Genomic DNA, 27,677 nt, shown 5'->3' on the forward strand with positions numbered 1-27,677 from the left:
GAAGCAGCATGCATTTTAATATCTCCATAATCCAGGACACTTACAAATGCATCTTCCTAACTGCTACGTTAATGCATGCCCTATTAGGATAAAAAAATCCAAAACTAACAGTCAGCTTCTTCACTGAATGAACCAGACACTATCATTCTTCTAGAAATGTATGAATGTCTACAATATCGGAGATGTTAGAGTGAGCTTTAGTGTAGATAATAAAATAAGATTAAGCTCTGATTTACAAGCCCTCCAGAGTTCCAATCAATCTGCTCATGCTTTTGTTTTATGTACAGTATATCCCAAGACAGGTTGCGGAATCGAAGGATATAAAATCGGATCAAGACTTTTTTGGCCATTTAACTCACATTTCCTTATTGAAAACAACAGTTTATGGTAACTGGTGTGGTAATTTTGGATTAATGTAAAGATATGAAGAAGATGTTGTCAGTGTTGTTATTTCTTCCTCTTTTGGTCTTTTACACTCACTGTCTTCTGAAATTTGGCTTGTCATCTAGCAAACATTGATATTTATACCTTTAAGTCTCTTCAGCACACGTAAATCTAAATTTGTCTATTTAACAATAGGTATAAACTTGGTAACTAGCTACACTGATCATAATTTGCCACAAATTTGTATTTAAGCTTAGCATCTCCACTCTTTAAACACTTACTATGTCACTCTATGTACGGCATAAAAAAAGGCTACCATTTATCTTAGTTTACATTTAAGATAAGCTTTTATCCAACATCCTGCCACAACTGACTTTATAATCTCTAAGACTCACTTTACAGAGCCAGTAGTTCACCCAAAGCAATTGTGGCTTAGAGCGGCATCATACTCCCCCAGGTCCTAGTGCCCTGCTAACTCTCAGAATTTTTCATAAATTGTGGTGATATATATTAATAACGTATATTTAAATAATGAGGGGCAATGGTTAAACACCCTAAAACTGGCATATCAGTATGCTAGTGTTAATTTAGTCACCTATTTTTAATTTAGTCTTAGTCTTAGTCTTGTGCCAAATTTCCTTGTTAGTTTTAGTCATATTTAGTCATTCACATATCTTTTTTTGTTAGTCAAGTTTTAGTCGACTAAAAAGTCTTGTCATTTTAGTCTAGTTTTAGTCAAAAGAAAACTCAAGGTATCTTAGTCAAGTTTAATCGACTAAAAGTCTTTTAATTTTAGTCTAGTTTTAGTCAAAAAATTTTAGTCTTTTTTTTAAAAATGACATTATTACTGAGATTATTACTGATAAACATTTCAGTAAAAAAAGTGTTTCACATATGTTTCACTCGAACTTGACTGCACATCACATTTTTTTACTTTATTGATACTGCTTTTAATCGTAATGCAAAGACCGGTCATCGGGACATAAGCTGTCATGTACAATAAAAGAGCCTGCGCAGAGACAGGAAATATAATTTAACACAAAAAGACACCTAGACCAGGGGTGGACTTGCGCTCAGGAGTTTTTTTGAGCACTAAACAGCGTGAAGCCGCGAACTCGTTCTGAATATTTTAAAGGCGTAACAGCTGATGAAAAAGCAGAGACAATTGTAGATGAAAATGAAGAGAGATTTTATCTTAGTTTTTATTTTATACAAAACATTTTCACCTCGTCTTTTTTCGTCTCATCTTAGTCATAAAAAAAAGGTTGTTGACGAACATATTTCGTCTCGTCTCGTCTGACGAAATTAACACTACAGTATGAAAAATTTTCAGAATTTATATGAGATAAATTTTCCAGTAAATTCAACTGGCATTGCAAAATTAAGAAGCAATCAGGCAGTTAGAACTTTTAATTGGTTATCTCATATTTATCAGCAAAAATTAAATATGTTTAATTACAGAGACCATGGAAATAGCAGGCCAAACATGGCTGAGATTAGGCATATTGCAAAGGAGAAATGCATTGTGGAGCAAAAGTAGGCCAACACATTTAAGCAAGCGCATGTGGAATCTGGGGCAAAAATGGTCTGAATACAAAGAACCTTGTATTTAAGTGGTCATACTTTTAACATAAAAGGTTAGTTGCAGCTGTGGATTGGTAACTTAACTGAATCACATAAGTATAGTATATGGGCCATTTGAAGGTGCTAAGTGTGGGCCACTTTGTCATCATGTGCTGTGCGGGAATTAAGAAAAATAAATAACACCACATAATTATAAGTGGATAAGTTCCATAGTGAGGTGCCATAGGAAATATGCAGGATAGTAAACTATTTGGCCAAATGCATGTAGACACCTGACCATATGTGCATGTTAAACATCCCTTTCCAGATTTATTCCCCTTCTGCTGTTGTTATAGGCTCCACTCTGGAAGCAGGGAAAGCTTTCCACTAGATGTTGGAGCAGGTCTGTAGGGATTTGTGTTCATTCAGCTACAAGAGCATTAGTGAGATCAGACACTGATGTTGTAAGAGTGAGGAGAACTGGGGTGGAGTCTATGTTACACTTCATCCCAAAGGTGTTCAGTGGGGTTGAGACAGAGTCAGGGCTCTGTGCGGGACACTCGAGTTATTCACTCCTACCTTCACACACCATGTCTTCATGGAGCTCTGTGCTTTGTGCACAGGGGCATTGTCATGCTGGAACAGGGTCGGGCCTTTTAGTTCAAGAGAAAGGAATTTGTAATTCTACGGCATCCAAAGACATTCTTGACAATTGTTTGCTTTCAACATTGTGGCAACAGCACACACATACTTAAGCATGCACATACTTTTGGTTATATAGTGTAGATAAAGTTGGAATTGTTCAGGCTTGGTATTTCTTAAAAAACTCTTTCCGCATAAATCCTTTGCCTGAATTATCTGATTTCGAAGGACTGTATGTGGTGTAATTTATGTTTGTAATTTACTCATATTCCGTAGCATGTATGAGGCTGGTGGAGTAGTTAGCATTACCGCCTCACTGCTCCAGGATCCCCAGTGTAATCCTGTTTCTGTTTAAGTGACTGTTCTCACCATGTGTGCATTTTCTTTGAGTTCTTTGAAAAAAAAAAAAAAAACATGTTGGTAGGAGGACTGTCTCTGATGTGCACCTAGCGTAGGTGTGAACAAGTGCGCAAGTGCCTTGACCTGTGCTGGCATTCCTTCTAGGGTGTATGCCTGCTTCATACACAGTATTCCCGGGATTATCTCCGGATCCACCACAAGCTGACCAGGATAAAGAATTTACTTAAGAAGAATGAACGAATGGTATTGAAAAGTAAGATGAACAAAAATGTAAATAATAGATTTCATGTCACAAAGCAGGAAACTGCAATACAAGTAAAAAAACACAATGACAGGGATCAATGCTCAACTCTTTCTGCCTGCCTTACTTTCTCGCTGAGTCACGCTGATCACGCTGCTGCTTAGGAACAGCCGGCTTCACAACAGCGTCTCCATGGCGACCCTGGGGGGAAGGTCACAATCTGTACAGCTTGGAATGTTTAAGGGTTTGAGAAAAGCTGAGAAATGGAGAAGCTCCTCACTTACTGCCCTTTTGTCCAGGCTTGATGTTTTTACTTGGTGCAAAGTTCATATGTTTCCGGTATTAATCACAATGATTTTATTATGTATTAATCACTGTTTATCGTGTTCAGCAGAAATTTTTTGAGTGAATATGCTTTACCAGTACCTCATTGTTTAAAAACTGGTATGGAATTTAAAGGTATGGAAAGTTAATGTTTTAAAAAAATGAACATGCGTGTGACGAGAGAGAAACAGAGAAGCAGGACGTGTGTGGAATGGCAGACATGGAAAGCTCGGATGAAAACAGCAGTGTTTGCCTAACACATTAATGTTTTATCAGCACCAAGCCTAATTAATGATGGTCACACTACCTGCATCATCCAGCGTTAGTTTGGACTTGGGTTTTCCTGTAGAGTAAATTACAACCTAGATTACAAAGTTTACAAAAAGGCCTTCAAATCAGTCCAACCTTTATCATGATTTAAAACAAAGTTAAAACAAACGTAAGTGAGTTTTTTTTATGTGTTTAAGTATAAAACACTGAGATCCAACAGAGGACTAAAACTATGACCGGAATAAACAAATAGACTCAAACAAAGGTTGACATAAATGTTGATGGTGTTAATAGTAATGTAAATATGATCATTAACTTCATCAATGTATTAGTAAGTAATAACGTTAAACAACACGAATAGGCATCAATTTTTTTTCCCCTCAAACTTTCCGATTAATGTTCATTCAATGGATTTATTAAGGTTGCCGCAATTTTACCACATATCAAACTGCTAACGCAATAAATCTAACTCGATTTGTATGGACACAAAACTAAACCTTGCAGGATTTGGGAGAAAGTTCAACTAAGCAAAACAATTGGACAAGTGCAATCTTTTGAAGTGATTATCACTTTTATGTGAGTTTTCTTTTTTAACAGTTATACAAAGAACAGAAAATGTAAAAGCAAAAGAGGTGATAAAGAAGTAAGAGAAAATATGTGGCTGAGATTAACGTTAGCAAATGAATTATAGCATAACATCCAGCAGTTAGTGTTGTTAGTTTGTACCTCAGTAGCTCTATCAGCTCATTAGTATTCACTAGCATTGTATTGTATTGTATTGTATTGTATTGTATTGTATTGTATTTGTCAGAGGGCATGTAGAGTGTTGTTCCAGCCATATTTCTCAGTAATATGTTTATTTGCCAAAGGTTCCAAGGGCTCTATTTTCCAATACATCATCGGGTCATGATCTATTAGCAGTGGGTTATTGCTTTTCTAATTTACCCCCTTTAGTTTTCAGTCTCTGAGGAAATTACACTGACCTCAAGCAGTAACATTTTCAAGAATTTCCCCAGACCTCATATATGGGTGTGGCTACATGGGTGTGTATGTGCGTGTCTGTCTATGTGTGTGTGTGGGGTGTGTGTGGCATGTTTCTATTTCTTGGTGTGTACCAAATGTCCAAATGTTGGCTACCCAACATGAGGAAAACTTTCAGCTTTTATTTAAAGATATATAAAGAAAATTAAAAGAGCCAAATGGTTTCCTTTTGTTTAATTTAAGTTAAGTTTAGGATTAGAGATATGTGCAGGAAATGAATGATATTTTAATGCTGGTATAATAATTATGTGAGTATAATGTCCTCACAAGGATGGTAAGACAAACATGTACTTAGCAGAAGCTGTTTAGTTAAGTCATTTCAAATACATTTCCAATCTTCATTCTATAATCCCAGACTACCCCCCGATCCCCCGTCTCCCCAAAAAACATCCGGCATGCTATATGTTTATTCACGCGATCCACATGTGATCATGCAATCATTTCATCAGCACCCTCCAGGCACGGTGGAGCATGTCAGGAATGCAGAGTTACAGTTTGAGCACATTTTCCTGTCACTGCAGCTGTAGACACATTGCTAATTTTTAAAACGTATTAGCATAAGGGTTGAGTCGAGTTCAGGAAGTGCACATGACTAATGAATCTAAATTTAAATATAAACGGTCACATAAAACTCAAACTGCTTAGCATATCTTAAATACGTGACCGTCGATATAGTGCCTACTCCTATATAGTTAAACCTGTGTCCTTTGTGTCCGTTAGCATCACACTGTATTTCTCAGAATGCTCTAAACACATTTCTCTTTTTTCTTTCTTTCTTTCCTTCTCCATTGTGGCTCAGTATGGACAGAGTGGGGGAGGAGGCATTCAGAGAAGCAATGCTCTGTCACACACACACACACACACACACACACACACACACACACACACACACACACACACACACACACACACACATGCTTGAGTAAGAGACAGAGAAGTAGGCTGAGAGCAATGTAACACAATGACTAACAAGCCTGCTGTTCTTTACACATAACTAGCACAAGATACTCACTCTGCCCAGCACCACAACCATATAGTCACAGTAAACACACTCACACACACACATACTCTGCTTGAATGCACTGAGTCCTGCTGGCTGTTTTCCCTAGTAGCTTCCCCATATGCTGCAGTGAAGTGGATAAAATCAAGCAGCATTGCTGGATCTCCTTCTCTCCAACTGGTTAATGAGAGGCTTAGCGCACAACTCACATACGTCACCAGATTGGCCCTGATGATTAAAAGGAGGAAAGAGGAACTTTTCACGGTTGTGTCTCTTATTAGACTCTAAGTTAGAATTTAAAAAAAAAGCACAACCATATGAGTGACGTTTACTTGAGTCATATTCTACATAATTTCCATATAAGTCATATTCATGCATATGACTGAAATGACAGTAATTCATTTCTACTAAATGATTAGCAACACAGATCTCACTGAGCAAGTCAAAATATTCAAATTGTCTGAGTTTACCCACAAAATTGCTCTTTATCTGACAATCCCGTCCACTGTGAAAGCACAAAAAAACTTATCTAGTCATGACCGATTGTCCTGAGTGACTTTTTGTGTAGGGGTTGGATTGAACTGTTCTTCCCACAACCGGCATGTCCAAAACCAAAGGAAACCATGTCAGAGTGGTGTGACGGACCTGTGTCACGGATAACAGGAAGTGACCGAGGCCTCCCTTGTCCCTTTTGGCTGTCAGGGAGTAAAAGAACAAGCAACACAGGAAGTTCCAGAGAGGCAGAGCATTTAGGATATTGCACTAATGCCTGTAAAATGCCTTCTTGCTTTCAAATGAAGGGCACAGAAAGAAAAGTCCCAGTTAATCTTTTTTTTTCTATGTCTCAACTAAATTAGAAAATAGACCATAAATGAAAGAGACAGAATTTGTTATTACAGATATGAATAAAGCAACTAAGCTGTGAGTCATATCTTGTTATATAAAATGGTCTATTAGGTGCATTTTCCTTTTAACACAATTATATATAAACATACAGATACAGTCTGAAGCATAAATGCGAGTGAGTGCAGTTTAAGTATATTTTGACTAGGGGCAACGGGCCATGTGGGCGTAAGATTTGACAAGTAGTACTTTTTGTCTCTCTGGCTGAAGAAGGTTTGGTTTCTATGGGCAAAACATATGCACACACACACACACACAACACACACACACACGTACACACACACAAGAGGAAGAGAAATCCACAAATTCAATTTAAACAGTGAAATTATATTTAATGCCTGAGCCGTCCGCATTTCAAACACTCCAGCCAAAGACATCCTTCTTTCACACTGTGATCGTGATATATAGTCTTCCATAAACCCTGAGAAGATGCCATTTATACATTGTATAGTATGCTGAGCAGGTCCAGCCCTTATTCTGAGCTTTGTACACATAGTTATGTTCATACATTAACAAAAGACCATGACCTCTTCAAGTGGCCTTTTCAGGAGAAACCTCATAGAATAAAACAGATATAAAAATGACAAACCCAGACACACATTGCAAGATACACGTTACATAAAAAAAAGTACAGCATGTATAATACATCATTACCATACATAAACATAGAGGATTAAGCTTTAAAAGGGGGAGTACAACATGATTAAACGCCTTAAAAAGAATATTTTAACTTTGAGAAAAAAAATCTTTTCAGGGTCTGTTGCAGGTTGTTCCATTTAAAATGTCTAGACATAAAATCTGAGAACTAAATTGATTTCATTTCTTCTTTAATTAAAAGTAATGTTTAAATACCGTTCATACTGAGTGCTGGCATTATAACAGAATTGTGTTTTAAGGTGATAATAGATGAGCAAGAAAATTGCTTTAGAAATAAATACAATACAGTGTATCCGTCCCTTCGTCCAACCCTCCGTACATCCATTCATCCATTTATCCATCCATTCATCCATCTATCAGTCCATGCATCCATCCATCCATCCATCCATCCATGCATCCCATGCATATATTAATCCATCCATCAGTTATCTATCCATTCAGTCATCCACCCATCCATCTATCCATCCATCTAGTTACCTGTCCATTAATTCATCCATCCATCCATACATTAATTCATCCATCCATCCATCCATCCATCCATTAATCCATCCATCTGTCTGTCTGTCTGTCCATCCCTTTTCAACATCACTTATCCTAGACAGATGTCTCGGCGCACATGGTTGAGGACACCCTGCGCTGAGTGACAACATATCACAAAGCACAATCACACACACCTCATTTACACACTACAGACAATTTAATGATGCCAATCTGCCTACAATACATGTCTTTGTACTGGTGGAGGAAACCGGAGTACCTAGAAGCATGGGTAAAATATACATATCCCTTTACTAATCTCTAATATGTCTGATGAAGATTCTTTTGAACCATTCCTACCTGGTATTTATTTTCATTCAATATCGTCTTAGAAAAAAAAATACAGAAAAAACTACTTGTATGATGTGTAATATCACTGTTATGTAAGATAAAAGCAGAGCCACTCATCCAGATGAACCCTTATGTAACTGTTCCTAGTAAAGAGCACAGTTCCTGTAAGAAAGATGTGCAATTCTTAATGAGAAATTCTTCAGTAATTCTGGAGTCGGCGATAAGCTCTCAGGTCTCCACTATGCCTGAGTTCGATAACACTCACTTATGAGTACAGACACGTTATTATTGGTAATATTGTGTTTGCTGGTTTATTAGTGTGTTTGCTGAATTAAAGCTTATCATGGGTGATACTGGCCAGGCTGGTGTACTGAGCAAAGGAAGTGTTTCATATCTCAATGCGCAATAAGCTCTGGGAGTACAGCCAATCACTAGGCAGAGAAAGGATGGCATGGTGCCCACTATCCAAGGAAGAAGGCATGAAGGAAGGTGTGTGAGCAGTAACAAGAAGATACGGCTACTTCTACACTCGCTGACCAAATACAAATACAATTTTTTATTCATGCACCAGATACAGACATGGACTAAAACTAACAGTGCTGTTAAATGCTCGAGCAGAGTCATCTATTTTATATTGACTTCTTTTTCCTAAATAAATGAGTCACTTCACCTTCAGTACACTGTTTGAAATCAATTTTTAAGCATATTATTGATATAGACGTGTACATGCTTGTCTAGATATCGCTGAAGAAGCATAACACTGGTACAGCATGCGACCTTGTACAGACAGATTAAGCTGTTATGGATTAAAGCTGCTTTTTTGCAGAGGTGTTACATGTATGTATGAGGAATCACACAGGACTTTGTGAGCTGTTAGAGGATAAAAATATAAATAATCAGAGCGATGTTAACATCCAATAACATGTTTAATTCTTTCAAATTCTGCAGCAAGGCAGTGATTTATATTGTTTCGGTTCATGATAACATTTACATTTATTCAAATTCAAAACCAAATAGAATTTTTCGATTAGTCACAACATGCAGTGAAATGCTTTATATGTATAGAAGTAGAATATAAAAGCTAAAAATGCATGGTAGCTTAGTGGTTAGTACTTTTACCTCACACCTCCGGGGGTCAATTCCCGTCTCTGCGCTGTGTGAGTGGAGTTTTATTGTTTTCCCCCATGCTTCAGGGGTTTCCTCTGGGTTCTCCAGTTTCCTCCCATTTAACTCTTTTTCCCAGAGGCCAAAAAATTTTAATTTGTGCCTGTTTTGTTGTGTCCATGTTTGTCATGCCTCACTCCAAAGTGGTGCTTAATATGAAGCTCATATAAAAGTAGACACTCTGCGCTTTAGTAATTTGTAGTTTTTCGTAAGTATTTTTGTTCTTACCTAGCCTCCTGGAAGCTATATATCGATAGGAATGTTTTCATAGGAAAGAAAAAAAAGATTTTCATATCTTTAAAGTAAACAGTGATATCAAACCCATTTCTGCTGTTTGAGTTGCCCCAAGACTTATTTTGTATAAGCCTTGCAGTGATAAAATAATTAATTTGTTTAAAAAATGTCTGATAAGTCGATTCGAGCCACCGGATTAAAGATAGAATCTATGGTGCATCTTAAAATATGATGAGTTGCATGTGTTATTATTTTAAATGTAGTTTGTTGTACAGAAGTGTAATGGTGTAATCGATTATCATGGCACTGTGAGAACCTGGGGGTGAGGGTTGCTCTGAGGTTCTGTATGTGTGGGAATGTATATGTGTGTTTATATATACTGTGTGTGTGTGTGTGTGCCTCTGAGTGAATGTGTATAAGTGCATGCATAATTGTCATGCTGATTTAGTTCCTATTTTGCAAGCCCATCTGTTTGGTTATATTTAACTCTTCCCCTGCTACTCCTTATCAGTTGATTGCAGAGAGCGGTGCAGAAACTGAGTGCACAAGAGAATCTTCACACGCACTAAAACTCCCTAATCAATCCTGCATGAGCTGCATTCAGTGGTGCTTATAACAAATGCAAACTGCCAAAACAGGAGATGTCTAGACTGCAGTGTGAGGAGGTATTTTACATTTTTTTTATATTATTTACTGTTTATTTTCACATCCAATATTTAGCTTGTTTTTTTTTTTCCCAACGTAGTACTCAGCAAGATTTATGAAGAATTTTAATCACATGCAAAAGATAATTCCTTTTTATATATATATATATATATATATATATATATATATATATATATATATATATATATTTATATATATGTATAAAAAGGAATTATCTTTTGCATGTGATTAAAATTCTTCATAAATCTTGCTGAGTACTACGTATATATATATATATATATATATATATATATATATATATATATATATATATATATACGTGTATATATATATATATATACGTATATATACGTATATATATATACGTATATATATGTATACGTATATATATATGTACATAACAATAAGAAAAATGGGTATTTAGCAGGAAATCCTGAAATACAGCAACAGATTTACAAAGAATTTATATTTATAACAATACATAATACACTATATTTATCACTATACGATACAGTATACGATTAATCTACTATACGATTAATCACTTTAAAAGAAACACCTGCTCATCTATGTAATTATCTAATAAGCCAATCATGTAGCAGCAGCTTAATGCGTAAATTCATGCAGATCCAGGTCAAGAGATTCAGATAATGTTCACATCAAACATCAGAATGGAGATTTGATCTCATAGGATTCAACATCTCAACATCCAATGAGGTGAAGTTATGTAGACAGAAATGCCTTGTTTACAAGAAAGCTCGGGGACAGAATGGCCAGACTGCTTCAGGATGACAAGAAGGCTATGGTAACTCAGATAAGCACTCTGTACAACCGTGATGAACAGAAAAACATCTCACAATGCACAATGTGACGGATAGAAGATCAGAAGAATTCACCTGGTCTTCATGTGCGCCTATTAAAGTGGCTGGTGAGTGTATCTTGCTGTTATTTGTAAAGGAATACGTAGACTAATGTTGTTGTTGTTAGTTGGATTTCTCACAGGAGGTTTATAACTAAAGAAAAACAAAATTCACCAACTGGAAGCGTCTTCCTTTAGTATCCAAATGAGCTTATCTAATAAGTGCCGGGTCTTCAATTGAAAATGATGAGGTTTAGACAAATCTTTTGTCATACAGGCAAGCGCGTAAATAAAATATTACAAGAAAATGATTCTTTCTTCAGGTCATATTGTAATATTTGATTTGTTAGTCATAGTTCATTCCACACAGACAGAACACATTTCTGTGGTATTATTTATAGGCCAAATTGTCTTTGAGGTACCGAGGTTTGAATGAAATCCATTTCATGTTTTTTGATGGATTGTTTTTTCACAATTTCTCCCCATGCTGGTTTCCTCTGAGTTCTCTGGTTTCCTCCTACTTCACAAACTCATCCAGGTAGGTGTACTGTCTGGAATAGAATAGAAGCCTTTCTTTTGTCACATATATATTACAGCACAGTGAAAATCTTTCTTCACATATCAGAACTTTGGAGGTTGGAGCCTTATTCAAGAACCCAACAGTGACACCTTTGCATTGCTGGGGTTTGAACCCTGATCCACTGAACAACCCAGAGCCTTAACCACTTGAGCCGCTGCTTCCTGAGTGAACATGAATTTATCCACATTCAGAATCAATTCTCCAGCCTTACACTTACTGCTAGTTGAATATCCTCTGGATCCACTCTGACCCTAATCAGCATTAAGCAGTTAACGTTGTTAATGTAGGTTACGATTGAATTTCAGACACAATGTTACCTCAGGCACTGCACTTCCAAAGCTACTGCACTCGTGGGCTCATCACGATAAAATTGTCTACTCAAGTGGCTTGACAAAATATTTCAAACGGAAGGTGATGGAGTTATTGAAATTCATATATATATATATATATATATATATATAGTATATACTGTTTATATAACATCTCAGAAGTGTTAAATATTTTTCAAAGCTTTTGGATTATCTTATAATACCTTTAAATGTCATCTCTTTGCCGTGATTTCTTTATCATGATTGCTATTAAACCAACATGTAAATGATTAGCGTGTTTGGGAACAGCGTGCATCATATAAAATAGTTTCTTCAATTCTGCTTGTTTACAGGGAGAGCGAGAGCATACGAGGACATAGAAAGCGAACACAATAGAGGCAAAACAAGTGAGAGTCTGCCTCTCTCTCTCTCTTTCCCTCTCTCTCTCTTTTTCTCTTTCTATCTCTATTCCTCTCTCCATGCTGTCAGATCACTCAGTGGTGATTTCCATATCAATATTTGAGTGACGCTAAATTATTTAGAGCCGTGCAGTGACACAACAGGGCGCAAGGCTGAGTGGCGCCTCTGCATCATCTGACATCCTAATGTGTGTGTGTGTGTGTGTGTGTGTACATGTGTGTGTGTCAGTCTCTGTGGACTTGTTTGTCATTGGCTCATCTCTCTCATCCCTCTTATTCCATTCTGCCTTGGTCAAACATCCACCACTTCTATCATAAGTCTCATGTTCATTATTCACAAGCCTTTCCATCAAGAGAGATGTATAACGTGAAATCGAAACCAGTCTGTAGACGAATACATTTGTTTCTGTAAAGCATGCGTGCATGTAGAGTTTGTGTGGATGCTTGCTATGGACCACTGTCTGAGTTTGTGGTTATTTTCAGGAGATTGCTGAGTTTTCATATGGCTAATGATGTGTCTCAGTGTTGCAAGTTTCTGCAGTAAACAGTATCATACACATAGCCGAGTATCAGTCAGAGCGGACAGAGAGGAAGAGAGATGGAGTGAAACGGGGTCTATTTTTCTGGCTGTTAAAGCTTAGTGGCTCGAGTGCCTGGACCCTCTACCATTTCTTTCCTGCCGAGCTCCACTTAACCCTGCTGACCTTGCTTCTGTCTCCAAAACTGATTGGTTGCCAGTCACCTTGGCAACCTGGGACTGCTCAGCTCTTACTGGCTGGGTGCCATTTGTGCCCATCTATTCACACAGCAATGCCACGTACATTTGGGAGTCTCCAGCTGAGCTCTCTGAAACGGATCGTTACGTGCACCAAACTGTAGTGTGTTTACAAGCAAAAAAGTTTGCATGACCAAACACTCTTGCTTTTTCAGATATCCGTCATTCTCCTCCTCCTCCTCCTCCTCCTCCTCCGCCTCCTCTCCCTTTTTTTTATCTGTACCTGACTCTGTAGGCAGCGTGCGTGTTACCATTTGATTGCCTTGTTTATTGCAGCACCAACTTCCTCCTTTCAGACATCTCCTCTCACCCTCCCCACTCCCCTCAGAGAGAAAGAGGAAAAAAAAGAGCAAGAAAGAGATCCCAGTCTAATCCTGTTTGTCTTACAGGAGTCGGGTTCTTAGCCTTGACATAAATCTCAATGAGATTGGATTAAGCTGGGGGTGGATGCAGATCTTTCATTGGGACAGGAAGCCAAAATTGTTAGCCTTATACAATTCTGGAGATCTGCCATAGTTGAGTTCAGCTTTACTTCATCAACAAATCTGAGTAATAACTATAATACAACTCAGTTACTCTTATTAACATAAAGTACAGTTACTAATACGACTCAGTTACACCACGCTGATGGCACTGTTCCTGTAACAGCACTTGTAGTACCGAAGTGTTTTTTTTCCCTCTTACACCACAAGTGATATTAAAAAGGACATATCATGCTTTTTAACAATTATAGGTGGAATGAAAATATAGCAGGTATGAAATTTGTTCTCTCACCAGCATCTCATTATATCTCTCACTTGAATTTAATTTTACACACACACGCACGCATGCACACACACACACACACACACACACACTCACAAGCGTACACACACACACACACGAAGAAAAGGTCCTCAGTCTTAATAGAAAACTACAAAGAGTGGACACCTGAGACTCCTTTTAAAATGACTTTTATTAAATAAGCCATTTTCAGCAAGCTTCACAATATAGTTATACGTTCTTCTTAAATAACAACATGTTTTAAAATCTGTTCATAACTGACCTTAGACTGGAGGAACATTGTTTTACATTTGAGACTATACAGATTGTCCGTTATATACGTCTCTGTTTAAACTGTTACTAAAGATATAAACATATTCAAAAGAGTATATTTGAATAAAAATTTTAACATATAAAACTTTCATTTCACTTTCAGCTGTCAATACTTACGTAAATGAATCTGTCTAATCAGTTTCAACAATTCAACAATGTTAAGCTATAAATGGCAATAAACAGTGATGGAAAGCAACAAAAGGCATTTTTTAGACTGTAGGTTAATCAATATCAAGACCTAATCAAAATAAAGAGGTTTTCTGCCAAACGTCTACACTTCAGGCACCAAATGCTTAGTCAGCAGCAGCAGAAATGTCTGAGACAGTTTTATAAGCTTGAAAGGAAACAGCATGATAAGGATCTGCCAAATCAGAGAGATATCAGTATTACACAGTTCAACATTCAACATGCAAAAACACACACGTAAGTCATTAGCTAGCTGACTGAGCTAGAAAAGCTAGCCAGATCTTAAGCTTTGTATTTAACTGATGTTTGGTAGAAATGTCCTGTGGTGGGAAATATACCTAAGGGCTTCTATAGCCTATATTCTGAACTATACATTTCAGAATAATGTGTACCTTGAGTCTTAAATAGCTAGGTAGTTTTATGAATTTGCATAAGCCAGTTGTTGCTAAAGAACCTACTGAGCAAATGAAACTAACAACATTTAGGCTAATTTACCTAGCCAATATTACAGCCAATATTAGCTATAATATTTATTTATATAAGGTTGATAATGGAGCTAATATGATGTTTACTTCAGCATAGCTCACTTGGTTAGTTGGTTAGCCTTCTTCAGATATAGAAACTATTTAGCTAAGATGTATAGGCGTGTAAAAAAATAAAAGCCAACTTGTTTACTCTTACTGGAGTACTTTTTTTATCAATACTTTTGGCCTAAACAACATATGAGGAAACACTCGTAATCAGATATCGGGTTTGTCTTTCATGGCTGCTCTTTTAAGCGTGGTTATCCTTCGGTGTCATTAATGTTCAGTGGGTGGCACCAAACCTTCTTTCCCCCACCACTTACACATTGTCCAGTGCCAACAGGATGGCAAACACACCCTTATGTGTCCAGCCATGCATATCAGCTTGGGTAATTACTGCAAGAATAACACATAGGATGCCTTTCCCCTAATGCAGAGGCAGCAGCATGAACGACCACTCAAAGAGTGTGTGTGTGTGTGTGTGTGTGTGTGTGTGTGTGACATTGTAAAGGCCTGGAGGAATGAGCTTATTGATTTCTGGAGACTGTGGTTAAATAGCTTCCCACCGATTCTGTCAAAGTGCCCTGCTTGAAGAGGAAAAGGGGGAAAATTGAACCAGTGCTCCGAGATCTTGCTCGTTAACATGCTCTCAGTGCCGTATGGAGGGCATGTGACATCCAACACACTCAACTGAAGATAACATATTACTATTACTATATGGTTTATCTGATAGACAGTATAGTATTATATATAATCTTTTTGCAGAGACAAATAGATGACTAGAGAAACATGTAAATATAAATTTTATTACATCATATCACTATACAAGTATTTCATTCATAATGTATTAATATTAGTGGACCGCATTAATATTACAATTCATACAGTACTTCAGCATAAAGAATGTTTTGGTTTTGGGATTAAGTAAAAAAAAAAGATAAAAGTTTTCTTTATCATGCCCTCATTCTTAACTCCTACTTCCATCCTCTCAGTTGCAAAAAAAAGCACTTCTTCATGGATCTTGTCAAATCCCTGACTCTACAGGGAGCTCAGTAGGGTGCTTCAGTACAGTGAAAAAAACAGTGGGTTTTCTGCATGGCCCTAGGCTTTACTTACCATCTAACTTTGTGTTTGTCTCTGTCAGCCTTTTTAGGAATGCAAAAGGGAAAGACATTTTGTTTAGGGCTTTTAGGGCTGAAGCATTTCCTTGTTCTCTGAGGGTTTAAAGTCTGGATTGTTCTTATTCATCTGCTGATGGGGCTAACTCTTGTTTAACTGTTTAATTGGTTGAAATACATAAATATAGATTTTTTTTTTTTTTTTTACATTTTTACATACATGTTTTTCACATTTAGTGGTTTCTAAACCACAAGTAAAATTGCTTTATTAGATTTATCAGTGACTCGGCTGAAAGATCAAAACTCTCTATGAGCAAAAACTATTATATAAAACTAATAAAACCTCCTTCAATTCTGTTTTTATGTAGCAGGACCTAAATAGCAATGGTGTAGTCCTCACCAACTTCTATAAACATACAAATAACCAGATCACAATATGAACTGATTTGTCCTCCAAAATAAACCAGCATTCCGAATACAGGTGAAAAAAATAAGTACACCTTTCCTACTTCCACAAAATTAAGACAGTAATTTTAGACAAAAACTAGGTGTTACTGACAAAATGAAATGTATAAGATTCGTTCATCATGAAGAAGTTCATCATCAAAACCTCTGGACCTTTCAGGAGCACTTAGGTGTGTAAAGCCAAAGAGAAAAGTCATCAGCTACGACCTCAGTCAAGCTGCTATTCATTGTTGCTGTTCATCATTCTGGGAAGGGTTATAAAGCCATCTCCAAACAATTTGAAATTTAGACTGATAAGACTAAGATGGAAATGTTTGTTCATCATGCACAGTACAATCTTCATCAAAACACTCCATACCAACTGTGATGCATGAAGAGGTCATGATTTGGGTTTGTTTTGCAGCCACATGACCTTGTGGTCATTGAGACAATGATAATCTCCACTGTACACCAGAATATTCTAGACCATGAGACCATGTGTTAGAGCAGCTGAGACTGGGCTGAAAAAGCGTCATTCAACAAGTCAACAATCCCAAACACATCAGTGAAAATATGAATGGCTAAAGAAGAAAAAAATCAAGGCTTTGAAATGACCAAGTATAAATCCAGACCTCAGTCCTGTTGATGCTGTGGCAGGATCTTAAGAGTGTCCCATAATGTTTTTTTTTTAAACCAGCCAAAACCCCTATTTTTCACTGTTTGCCAGAATTCGTCTGGTTTTCCCAGGACATCACACATTTATGTATATCCAAGTAGACAATTGTTTGTTGGGTCTAGTTGCTGTCGTCAGCACCACAGCAGACTGAGAGGCTCTGTGCCAAATAACAGAATGCCTAGTCAGCATTTTTACTATAAAATCACATACTCTGTTTCACCAAGACATCCTGTGTGGTGTTTGTGTCAAAATGACCCAGTTAATATTTATACTAAGTGTTTTGCATTGTTGTAAATCTTATATTTTTGCAGATGCATTTTCTGAGATCAGTATTTCATAGCCAGTGACTGCAATAATCGTTTGTTTCTCAGGTTTCAACTGTTATTATTATCATCTATATTTGCTAAAAAATAAATAAATAAATAAATAAATAAATAAATATTTTTTCTAGATTTATGGCACCAAGGTCTTTATTTCCATATATTTTGTTGCACAAATTAGACACTTTGATTGTTAAATCCGACCTAGTAGTTGCAAATTTTAATCACAAATATGATCTATATTGCTTAAGATTGAGAAAAAGGCAAAATCCCAAAAATGTCCCAGGTCAGTTTGACCTGACCAGTACCAAAGGGTCCGAAGAGTGAACATAACTCAAGTGTCAATATTTTTTTTCTGAAGGTTCAATAAGTGTAGTCTTACAAAGCATGTATTTTTCCACATCGCTCTACTAGAGAATAACAGCTGGCTCACTTTCAGTAAATTAATAAATAAATCGCACTTCCGTGGGTGTAATCTTTAGAGCCAGGTTTATATCGACTAATTCCTCATCTCTATTACGGCAGTGAAATCCAGGTATTTTTGTTGGCAACATAGAGTTCATTTTGTTAATTCATATAAGTAAATGTATGGTGTAATGACTCATCGGCATCTGAATCGCATTTAATACTCATAACAAAATTATTAAGGAGAAAATGATTCATTCATGTTTGTATGAAGAACCATTTTGAAGAACGTCCACACAGGTAGAATCAAGGAAATGTTTGAGATCACTACAGTATTATTCTGCTATTGTGTTGGGTGTAATGGGTTTAAAAATCTACTCACTATTTCAACAGATTTCAAACAAACATGTATGTGTTGTTCCGTTGCTCCACCCGTATCAGTGTTTTCATTTCTGATAACAAGAATAGCATTTAAAAAAATACAATACTTAACACAATTATCATTAACCAAATCATTTGCACTTGTTTTTGCATGCAAATGCACGTCAAGCTCAAATGCACGTCAAGCTACTTTTGGGTTGCTATGATTCATGTTGAGTGCAAACATGAACAAAACCAGATTTAATAAGTCTTACAATTCTAGTAAGAACTTCCATATATCACTGTTTGGCCTAGACTAGTAAATTAGATCAAATTACAAGCAGCAAAATATAGAAAATACTGTATATCATGAGCTTATTATTATAAGGTTACTGTAAGCATGTCGTTCTACTGTATATTTACCCAGATAGACTATAATGCTGAGGCCGTGATATGTGGAAAATAGTAATATTTTTGTTGCAGGCTGCGAAACCCAACTACAGCTCAATTAAATAAAAATCGGGTTTTCACCAAAACAAGGTTTTTCTGTTCATAAACCTACATTGACAAATCTATTTTGATAGATTTTTAATTAAATTTCTAAACTTTCCAAGGCTTTCTGTAAAGATTTCACTGTGTAGCAAGACCGTGTAACAACTGCAGCTGCAGAGATGTTTTGGTAGACTGTGAATAAAGCCAAGTCAAGTATAAAGGCAGACGTCCTTTTTTTATGATCACGCTGCAAAAAATAACATCCTAGCAAGTGGTAATATCTTCTAGTCTAGTCGCAAGTATCATATTTCTTATTATAATATATTCTTCATATATTTTATTTTATTCCCACTCCACTAAAAAAAGACATTGCATTTAACATGTAATAAATAATTAAAAATAAAAAATAAATATGCAATATCTTGAATCTAGACCAATCTAGCTAGTATTTCTTATTATAGATCACAATAAAACAAATATAAAACTTATAAGACTTAAAGGTTTTATATTTTACACATTTTAGATTTATTGTATATATTTTACTTTTATTGTACATATTTTATGCTTTACATTCTCTTTTTTCTACTGGAAAATCATTTTTTGCTTTATTCTAGAAATGAATGTTTAAGTTAGAAAAATAATCTGCCAATAGAACAAAAAAAAAAAAAAAAAAAAAAAAAAAGTATAGTAAATTAAATTGAAGTCAAATATGCCTAGAAATACCTTTAATAATCTTATATTTGTTATAATAAGAAATAGTAGATACATGTGGGCAGATTTTAGCTTGTTAAGATGTGTCATTATTTTTTGTAGTGCATATTTATTAGTTTTGATTTCAGTTACTAAGTTATTACAACAGTGAAATGTAACTGTGTCTTTCAGTGGAGTGTCTTAACTGTGTTGTTTCAGCATTGGCTGTAATCAGACAGTGCTAGGTATTTTAACTGTGGTTGAGATAACATGAAGAGAAACGACTTTCAGTTAAAGAAAAACTGTAGCTTTCAGAACTATTTATATATACAGTAGGAAATTTCACAATTTCACTCTGTTGGGTTTTTCCAGTTTGCCACACATGTGCATGTCATCAACATGTCATCAGCCATTTATGAGTGTAATCTACTAGCATGCCATTACCACTTAGTGTGATTTAATTCGGTCATTTTGAGATGTGTTCTTCTTCATTTCTGCACTGGTGTCCCTAATGTCATGGTTGTCTGAGTTTTGGGTTTCACTTCTGTGATAAATACGGAGTCCAAGATTTCACAAGTGCACATGTTTTAACAACACCTGTAAGTCCACAGCACAACATCATATTTTTGATAACAGCAGGATCTTGATGATGTCTTGTTGTTTTGCAGCTATGTTGGTTTATTGTCAGTTCATTAAAAATTAAACCCTGCCCTAAAGCTAAACTGCCTAGTTAGTGCAGCCACCAAACACAGAATTTGATACACAGCAATGAATATCAGGACTGACTGCAAGAAACTGGAAGACATGCCTAAAAGCCATCCGTTTCAAATCTAGTTCAAATAGCAGGCAAGTCAACTGCACGAGATTTCAACGAGCTTGAATTCTGATCTAGGATCAGTTATCAGCTTCCAAACTGCCCATACTGATTTGGATCCTCTGTGTCCTGCTGGGTTTGGGCCTTAAGCTCCATCTGCTTAGCCATTGAACCCAGCAGGACACGGTAGCCTGGGGCTGCTGAGGGTGGACATTGCTTTGGTATGTGGCTATCTATCTTTAGAATATCTTTTTTTTTGCAGTGATGACAGAAAGCTGACTGACATTTCCACATAAATATAACTGGACTCTGACATGTTATTGAGCAATATTGAGCTTTCTTGTGAGTCTATTCTCTCTCTCTCTCTCTCTCTCTCTCTCTCTCTCTCTCTCTCTCAAAACTCTTGTTCAAAAGAGGCTGTCCTGAAATGGATAACAACACACACATGCGCACACACACACACACACACACACATGAACACATTTAGTGTCATTGCTCTCAGCCCCTCACTTCCTCTTATTGTAAGCAGCAGGAAGAAGATAGGCACAGAGACGGTTTCCGTTCAAAAGGCACAGAATAAAAGATCAGATGCCAGTTCTACAGCAGTAAGGGTTTAATGTACCATGGAGCTGTTGATTTACACACTTACTAAAAGGCACTAAAATTACATTTGTTTTTATTTATCTATCCATTTTCTATACCACTTATCCTACATAGGGTCAGTGGAAGCTGGATCCTATGCCAGGGAACTTGGGGCACGAGGCTGAGGACACCCCATCTGACCCATAGTGCAGCACTCACTCACACAGACATTTTGGAGATCAATCAGCCTACAAAGCATGTCCAGACTGAGGGGAGAAAATCAGAATACGATGAGGAAACTCCTGAAACATTGGGAAAACATACAAATGCCATGTTTACAAGAGGCAGGGTTTGAATCCCCAGGGATGTGACGCCAACCTGCCAACCATATGATATAATGAATGATTTATCATGAATGATTTGTTTCCAAATAAATTACTCAGTCAAGAAACTGATACTGAAACTCTTACTGTCATAGCCAATCTGGATCTAATATGCCTCTATGTTCTGAATGAATCAGGAGAGCTCTACATAAGGACTCCTTCATCAACTTGATGGCTTCCCTCATCACTGGAGTCCATCAGTCCATCCTATTGTTACCGCCATTACAGATCTGTCTGTCATTTCTAACATGAGCACTGAAGTCTGCCATTCATATTGTGGAGTTAGTAGGATGTACCAGTTCAAGCTCCACATTCTCCAAGAAGGCAAAAGTCAGAGTTAAAATTTACAGCATTTAGTAGACACCCTTATCCAGAGTTACTTACATTTCTCTCATTTAAAACAATTGAGCAATTGAGGGTTAAGGGTTCAGGGACCCAGGTGTGGCAGCTTGGTGGACCTGGGACACAAGCCCACACCCCTCTGATCAGTAGTCCAAAACTTCAGCCACAAAGCTATAACCAGTTGTCCTTCCTGAGTCTTGAAATCTCATTAAAGCATTCATCTAGTTCAATGGGTAAAGTGTACCCGAAGTGCAAGGCCCTTAGTCGGGACTTGTGAGTTTCCTCACACCTGCCTGATGACAATGGAGAGGACAACATTCTTAATCAAGAAGCTGGGTACCAGAGTTGTTGGATGTGAGATCAATTGTATCTAGCTCATACTTTTCTGTCTCGTTCCCAAACACCAAATGTTTGTTCAATGCATCTGAATGATTTTCACTCTCTTATTTCTTCAGCTTCAGAATGGTTTGCTATTCTTCCATAGACTGCACTCTGATCTTTATTGTTTTAACAACAAATGCAGATTTTACAGGTGTAACTGAAATCAAAAACAGGGTGGAAATTCCAAGAGCTATTAATTGTATAAACCTAATTAACTAATGAAACTAACTAATAATTGGGGGTGGTCTCATATAAAATGTGCCATGTTCTATGTTGTTTAACTCATCAGTATATAAATAGGAAATACATACATTTTCATTGTGTGGTCTTAAAAACTAACAATCTACAGCAAAAAAAATAAGTTATAATAACTGGGCTTACCTTATATATTTATATATACACTCACTTTCTCCTCTTAGCTTCTATTTCCTTTTGAACAGTAAAATACAGGGAGTATTTGAGTGTAAGGGATCACAAGGTCTCATAAATTCATCATATTTTGAATACTTTTGCATTGCAAGGAAGCTACATGTACAATGTGTGCCATGCAGATACCAAGCTATTGGTGGTGGATTCTGGTTAATGTAAACCTCGTAATGACTTGATGAATATTTATGATGAGTAAAATATAGAAGATCTTTTATTAAAATCCTCTCAGCTTAGAACAAATGATAACAATTCATAAAAATAGCATGATTAATATTCTCTGACTGATTCTGAGAGCATTAGCATTGCACAAACAAATTACTCCTCTCACCAACATGCTCATCAGCATGCACATACACACGCACGCACACACACACACATACACACACCATGCTGACTATCACGTCCACAGTAGCTGCACACTGACACAAGCGTGTGTGCTGCACACCAAACCAGTCGATGAATCATTAACCATCTGCTGTTCAGACAGGGAGAGAAGGGCAGTGAGAGAATGAGAGAGAGAGAGAGAGAGAGAGAGAAAGAGAGAAGTCAAGACCACAGAACAAAGTCTGCTTTTTATGGTGTCTCTCAGGGCAGCAACAATGACTCTGTTTAGCTTGCAGAATAGCCAGAGAGAAAGAGATACAGTGTGGAAGCAGCAAAAGAAGACTAGAAGAGGAAGACAGAGAGAAGCTCTGTGTTTAGTGAGGAGTAACCAGTTAAGATATGCTCTCTGAGGGTAATTGTAGCAGCTGTAGGGCAGATTGCAGGGAGCCATAGAGAGCGATCAGCTGGAGCAGCTGCTGAAACACTGACAAACAGAAAGAAAAAACACAATCTAATAGACAGAGCGGGTTAAGTCAGGTTAAAGTTAATTATATAGTGCATAGGGTTTTTTTTGTTTGTTTCTTTTTTCAAATTCTTACAATGCAGGGATTTAAGCAACTTTAAGTTGCTATTAAACAAAAATAAAATAAATAATAATAATAATAAATAAATAAATAAATAAATAAATAAATAAATAAATACATTAATTAATTAATTCATAATTCATGCTAAATATTTACATCAATATATTTTTTAAATATTATTTGTTAAGTATTTCATTTTCTATCATAGCACGGTTGATTTCAGAATCAGAAAGCACTGATCAATTCTTTATAACAACATTTCTGACAGCGATTCCAGCTGTAATATAAACGACAGCTTTATATTAATGTCCTACTTCTATTATGTTTTTGTTCCTATAGTAGCAGCTCTCACACAAGTATCTGCATCACAGATGCTGCACATAACCTGCACATCAGAATACAGATAGTTTGGCAAAGAAAAACAATCACAGATTTGGTGAAGCTTTCTGTTAGAATGCATTTATGTACCGTTTATAGAAGAAGTCTAGTGTTGTTTTTTGTTACATTCAGAAATGTTTCTGAGTTCAGAGAGTAGTCAGGACATAGGTGTGTGAGCTTTCCAGTTTCTCGTGACAAGCTGCTTTATTTGTCTTATTAACTTCAAGAGAGAATACAGGAAAAGCTGTTACGGGAGTGACTCCTTCTAGCTGCTATAACGTAAGCGATAACATACAGGAAGTAACTTATCTTGCAGATGTTCCATAACATGAATGTACTATAAGCAGTTAAATTCCAAACAGAGTTATTTGTTAAGGGTTAAACTGTGTGTATTGTATGTATGAAATTACTTCACAATAAAAAAAAATTGCAAAGGTGGTAATCCTGTGGTATAAGTGGAAACCACTTCACTTCACATTGGGTTTGATTATTTATACTTAAACATGATTCGAGAATCTATAAATACAGATTGCTGTTAAACTTACTGTGCACATTACATACTATATGATACTATATGATATTCAGTAATTATGATATATCTCTTTTTAATCAATAAATATCAATCCAGAATAAGTATTTTTAAGTTATTAATATATTGAAGTAATAATCTAATTACTAAATAATTTCAGGGGGCACGGTGGCTTAGTGGTTAGCACGTTCGCCTTACACCTCCAGGGTTGGGGGTTCGATTCCTGCCTCCGCCTTGTGTGTGTGGAGTTTGCATGTTCTCCTCGTGCCTCGGGGGTTTCCTCTGGGTACTCCGGTTCCCTCCCCCGGTCCAAAGACATGCACGGTAGGTTGATTGGCATCTCTGGAAAATTGTCCGTAGTGTGTGATTGCGTGAGTGAATGAGAGTGTGTGTGTGTGCCCTGCGATGGGTTGGCACTCCATCCAGGGTGTATCCTGCCTTGATGCCCGATGACGCCTGAGATAGGCACAGGCTCCCCGTAACTCAAGGTAGTTTGTATAAGCGGTAGAAAATGAATGAATAAATAATTTCACTGATTAATGAACTACTTAGTTGAAATATGCAAAATTTCTATTAATGATACATTTAATTCTTAGTTAGATGAATAATACAATATATGAATTGGCCAAAAAGCATGTAGTTACATTAAAAAATAAAATATTTGGTATTTAGCATATTTTAACAAAAGATTTTCAGATCCTATCATGTACTGCCCAGTGAAATTGCCCTTATTATACCCCAAGCATGGCCTCCTGAGAGGGAGGAGTGCCAGAGGTGGCAGAATTGCAAGAGGTGATGCAACATACATGTAATTATACTATCAGTGACAGATTCTATATAATCAAAAGCAACCGTGTGTGTGTGTGTGTGTGTGTGTGTGTAGGAGTAGTGGCATATCTGCAAGCTGTCACACTTTGAATTTAAGAGGAGGCCCTGCTGTCTCAAATCCCCACACATACGGGCTAAAAAGCTCTATTGTGAGCGGAGGCTAGTATGCAGGAGACAAAGCATCATTGTCATTCACACAAACATGCACACACACACAGTCTCACACACATGCAAACATACGGCTCCCAGTTGCGAGATGTGGTCCACTGTCAGAGTGGCAAAAGGACCACAGGACAAAAGGAGTCAAAAAGTGAATGAAAAAGGGAAAAAAGGGGGAAAGGGGCACAGAAGAGAGACATATCGACATGGATATAGAAAAGATTTCTCCTTCTCTCTTTCTCTCTCTGTCTCTTTATCTCTTATCTCTTTTGTCTTTACATTTTTCTAAGGGCTCTCTCTGCTCATCCTTATGGCTCTTCAGGACCGGACTGCAGCACTGATGATTGATGAGTCATTGGTCAGTAGATGAGGTTACAGTACAATTGGAGTCAATGATGTTGCAAATACTGGTGAAATCTATTAGCTTTGTAAAGGATCTGATTAAAAGTTCATTCACAAACTGTACTGTACTGTACTGTGAAACGTGTCTTTTTTCCACAGTGACTCTGATTGAATTATTTATAAGTATTCCAACAAATTTTTTAAAAAGTTTGAATGAAGACGATATTCATAACAACCATCAATGTTAATTTGCACTATGAAGTGTTCAACATGTTTATTTGCTGTGAACAAATGTATGCAGACTCATGATGAGAAATGAAATCTCCTGATGTTGGATATCACACTCGTGCACTCACACTCACGCATATGGCAGCAGATCAATGCAAAAAAATAAAAATAAATAAATAAATAAATAATCATGCAGATCTATTTTAAGAGCTTAAGTCAATGTTCAAATCAAACATCAATATGAAGAAAAGGTCTCTGATTTGAACCATGTTGTGGTTATTAGTAGAAGATTGACTGGTGTGTGTATTTCAGAAACTGCTGTTTTCCTGGGATTTTCTCACAGTCTCTAGAGTTTACACAGAATGAGGAGCAGTGGCAGCTGAAGTGGTTAAGGCTCTGGTTTGTTGATCAGAAGGTTGGGGTTCAAACCCCAGCCCTGACACTCTTGGGCAATTGAGCAAAGCCTTTAACCCACCCTGCTCCAGAGGCACTGTATCATAGCTGTCCATGTGCTCTGAACACAACCTCCAATGTTGGGATTTGTGAAGAAAAGCATTCCACTGTGCTGTAAAGTATATGTTGTGATAATAATGGCTTCTATACCCCATATTCATTTCATTCAATAGAATGAAAAAAAAAAAAACTCTGTTAGTGTCAGTTCTGTTGGTGGGATCACATTGTTGATGAGAGAAATCAGAGGAAAATGGGGAGGAATATAATATATATATATATATATATATATATATATATATATATATATATATATATATATATACACACTCATATATATACTCATATAATCACTCTTTACAACTGTGGTGAACAGAAAAGTATCTCAGAAGGCACAACAGATCAAACCTCAAAGGGGAGGAGCTTCATTATCATCTTTTTCCCTGGTTCTGTCCAGCTTGGGTCAGTCTGTGAACAAAGATCACCTCAGATTCCTATTCTTCACTGACAGGAGTGGATACTGATGTAAAAATCCCAGGAGATCAGCAATTCCTGAAATACTTAAACCAACCCATTTAGCATCAGCACAAATCACGGAGATCAGACCTTTTCTTCATTCTGGTGTTTGACGTGAACATAAACTGAAGCTATTGACCTAGATCTGCACGATTGTTTGCACTGAGCTGCTGCCACATATGTATGCAGATGTTCCTACTAAAGTGCACAGGGAGTGTTTATTGATTGTATAATATGTGTGTTATTATTCCTTTTAGGTTAAAATGTGTTTCATAAGTAAATCTTTATTATAGTTGTGATTTTTTAAACTGTCAGTATAATGGTGTAGTATATTCTGAAGTAACTGCTTATGTACTGTCTGTGGTGTTTAATAACCAGAGCAAATTCTATAAGATACCAAAATAACCTCTAGATTCCCTTGCGACTGGTTAGCAAAGAGTAGCATGACATTCAGCCTTGTAAACAACATGCATAATGTAGCTTCATCCACAAAGTTACATAATGTATTGACAGCTTTGTGTTTCCACAAGGAAGTATTTGTGCATCTTTATGGGTCACTGCTATAGCAAAGGACTCTCAGATCTCCACAATGACAAAAAGAAACTTTTGTTAGTCACAAAACATTATATTTAAAAAGGCTGATTCATTACATAAATAGCTGAACAAATAAACATATAAAACAATTATCTGCCAAGACATTATGAATGTCCTCTTTATTAATCATTAAATAATAAATGTGTCACTCTGTTAATATTAGGGGATTGCTTGTCATTGTATTTTGCCATGGTGTTTTTACCACTATGTTTTCCCCATCTCAAGATCAGAGCTATTGGCACAAATACTTTATAAGTAAGTGCATGCCCCCAAACACACCTGAGGT

General features: G+C 36.7%; 1 protein-coding gene and 1 long non-coding RNA gene across 6 annotated transcripts in view; both read left to right on the forward strand.

Moving 5' to 3' along the window:
• The first annotated feature begins 10,123 nt into the window (after positions 1–10,123).
• Positions 10,124–27,677, forward strand: part of ctps1a (CTP synthase 1a) — a 55,701-nt gene continuing 38,147 nt past the window's right edge. The window contains exons 1-4 of one of the 5 annotated variants that reach the window (XM_060865740.1): positions 10,124–10,276; positions 10,969–11,205; positions 11,675–12,127; positions 12,378–12,431. Coding sequence is in view for 1 of the 5 variants with exons in the window: in XM_060865738.1 (XP_060721721.1) it covers positions 10,253–10,276 (24 nt within the window). In the remaining 4 variants the exon portion in view is untranslated. The remainder of the gene's footprint in view (positions 10,277–10,968; positions 11,206–11,674; positions 12,128–12,377; positions 12,432–27,677) is intronic. The other 4 variants (XM_060865742.1, XM_060865741.1, XM_060865743.1 and 1 more) reach the window with 4 other exon arrangements.
• LOC132842837 (uncharacterized) lies at positions 11,623–21,379 on the forward strand. The gene is made up of 2 exons (XR_009648071.1): positions 11,623–11,674; positions 21,060–21,379. It is a non-coding gene; the product is annotated as an uncharacterized LOC132842837 (long non-coding RNA).

The sequence above is a fragment of the Tachysurus vachellii genome, chromosome 3, assembly GCF_030014155.1.
Source record: "Tachysurus vachellii isolate PV-2020 chromosome 3, HZAU_Pvac_v1, whole genome shotgun sequence".
Taxonomy (NCBI): domain Eukaryota; kingdom Metazoa; phylum Chordata; class Actinopteri; order Siluriformes; family Bagridae; genus Tachysurus; species Tachysurus vachellii.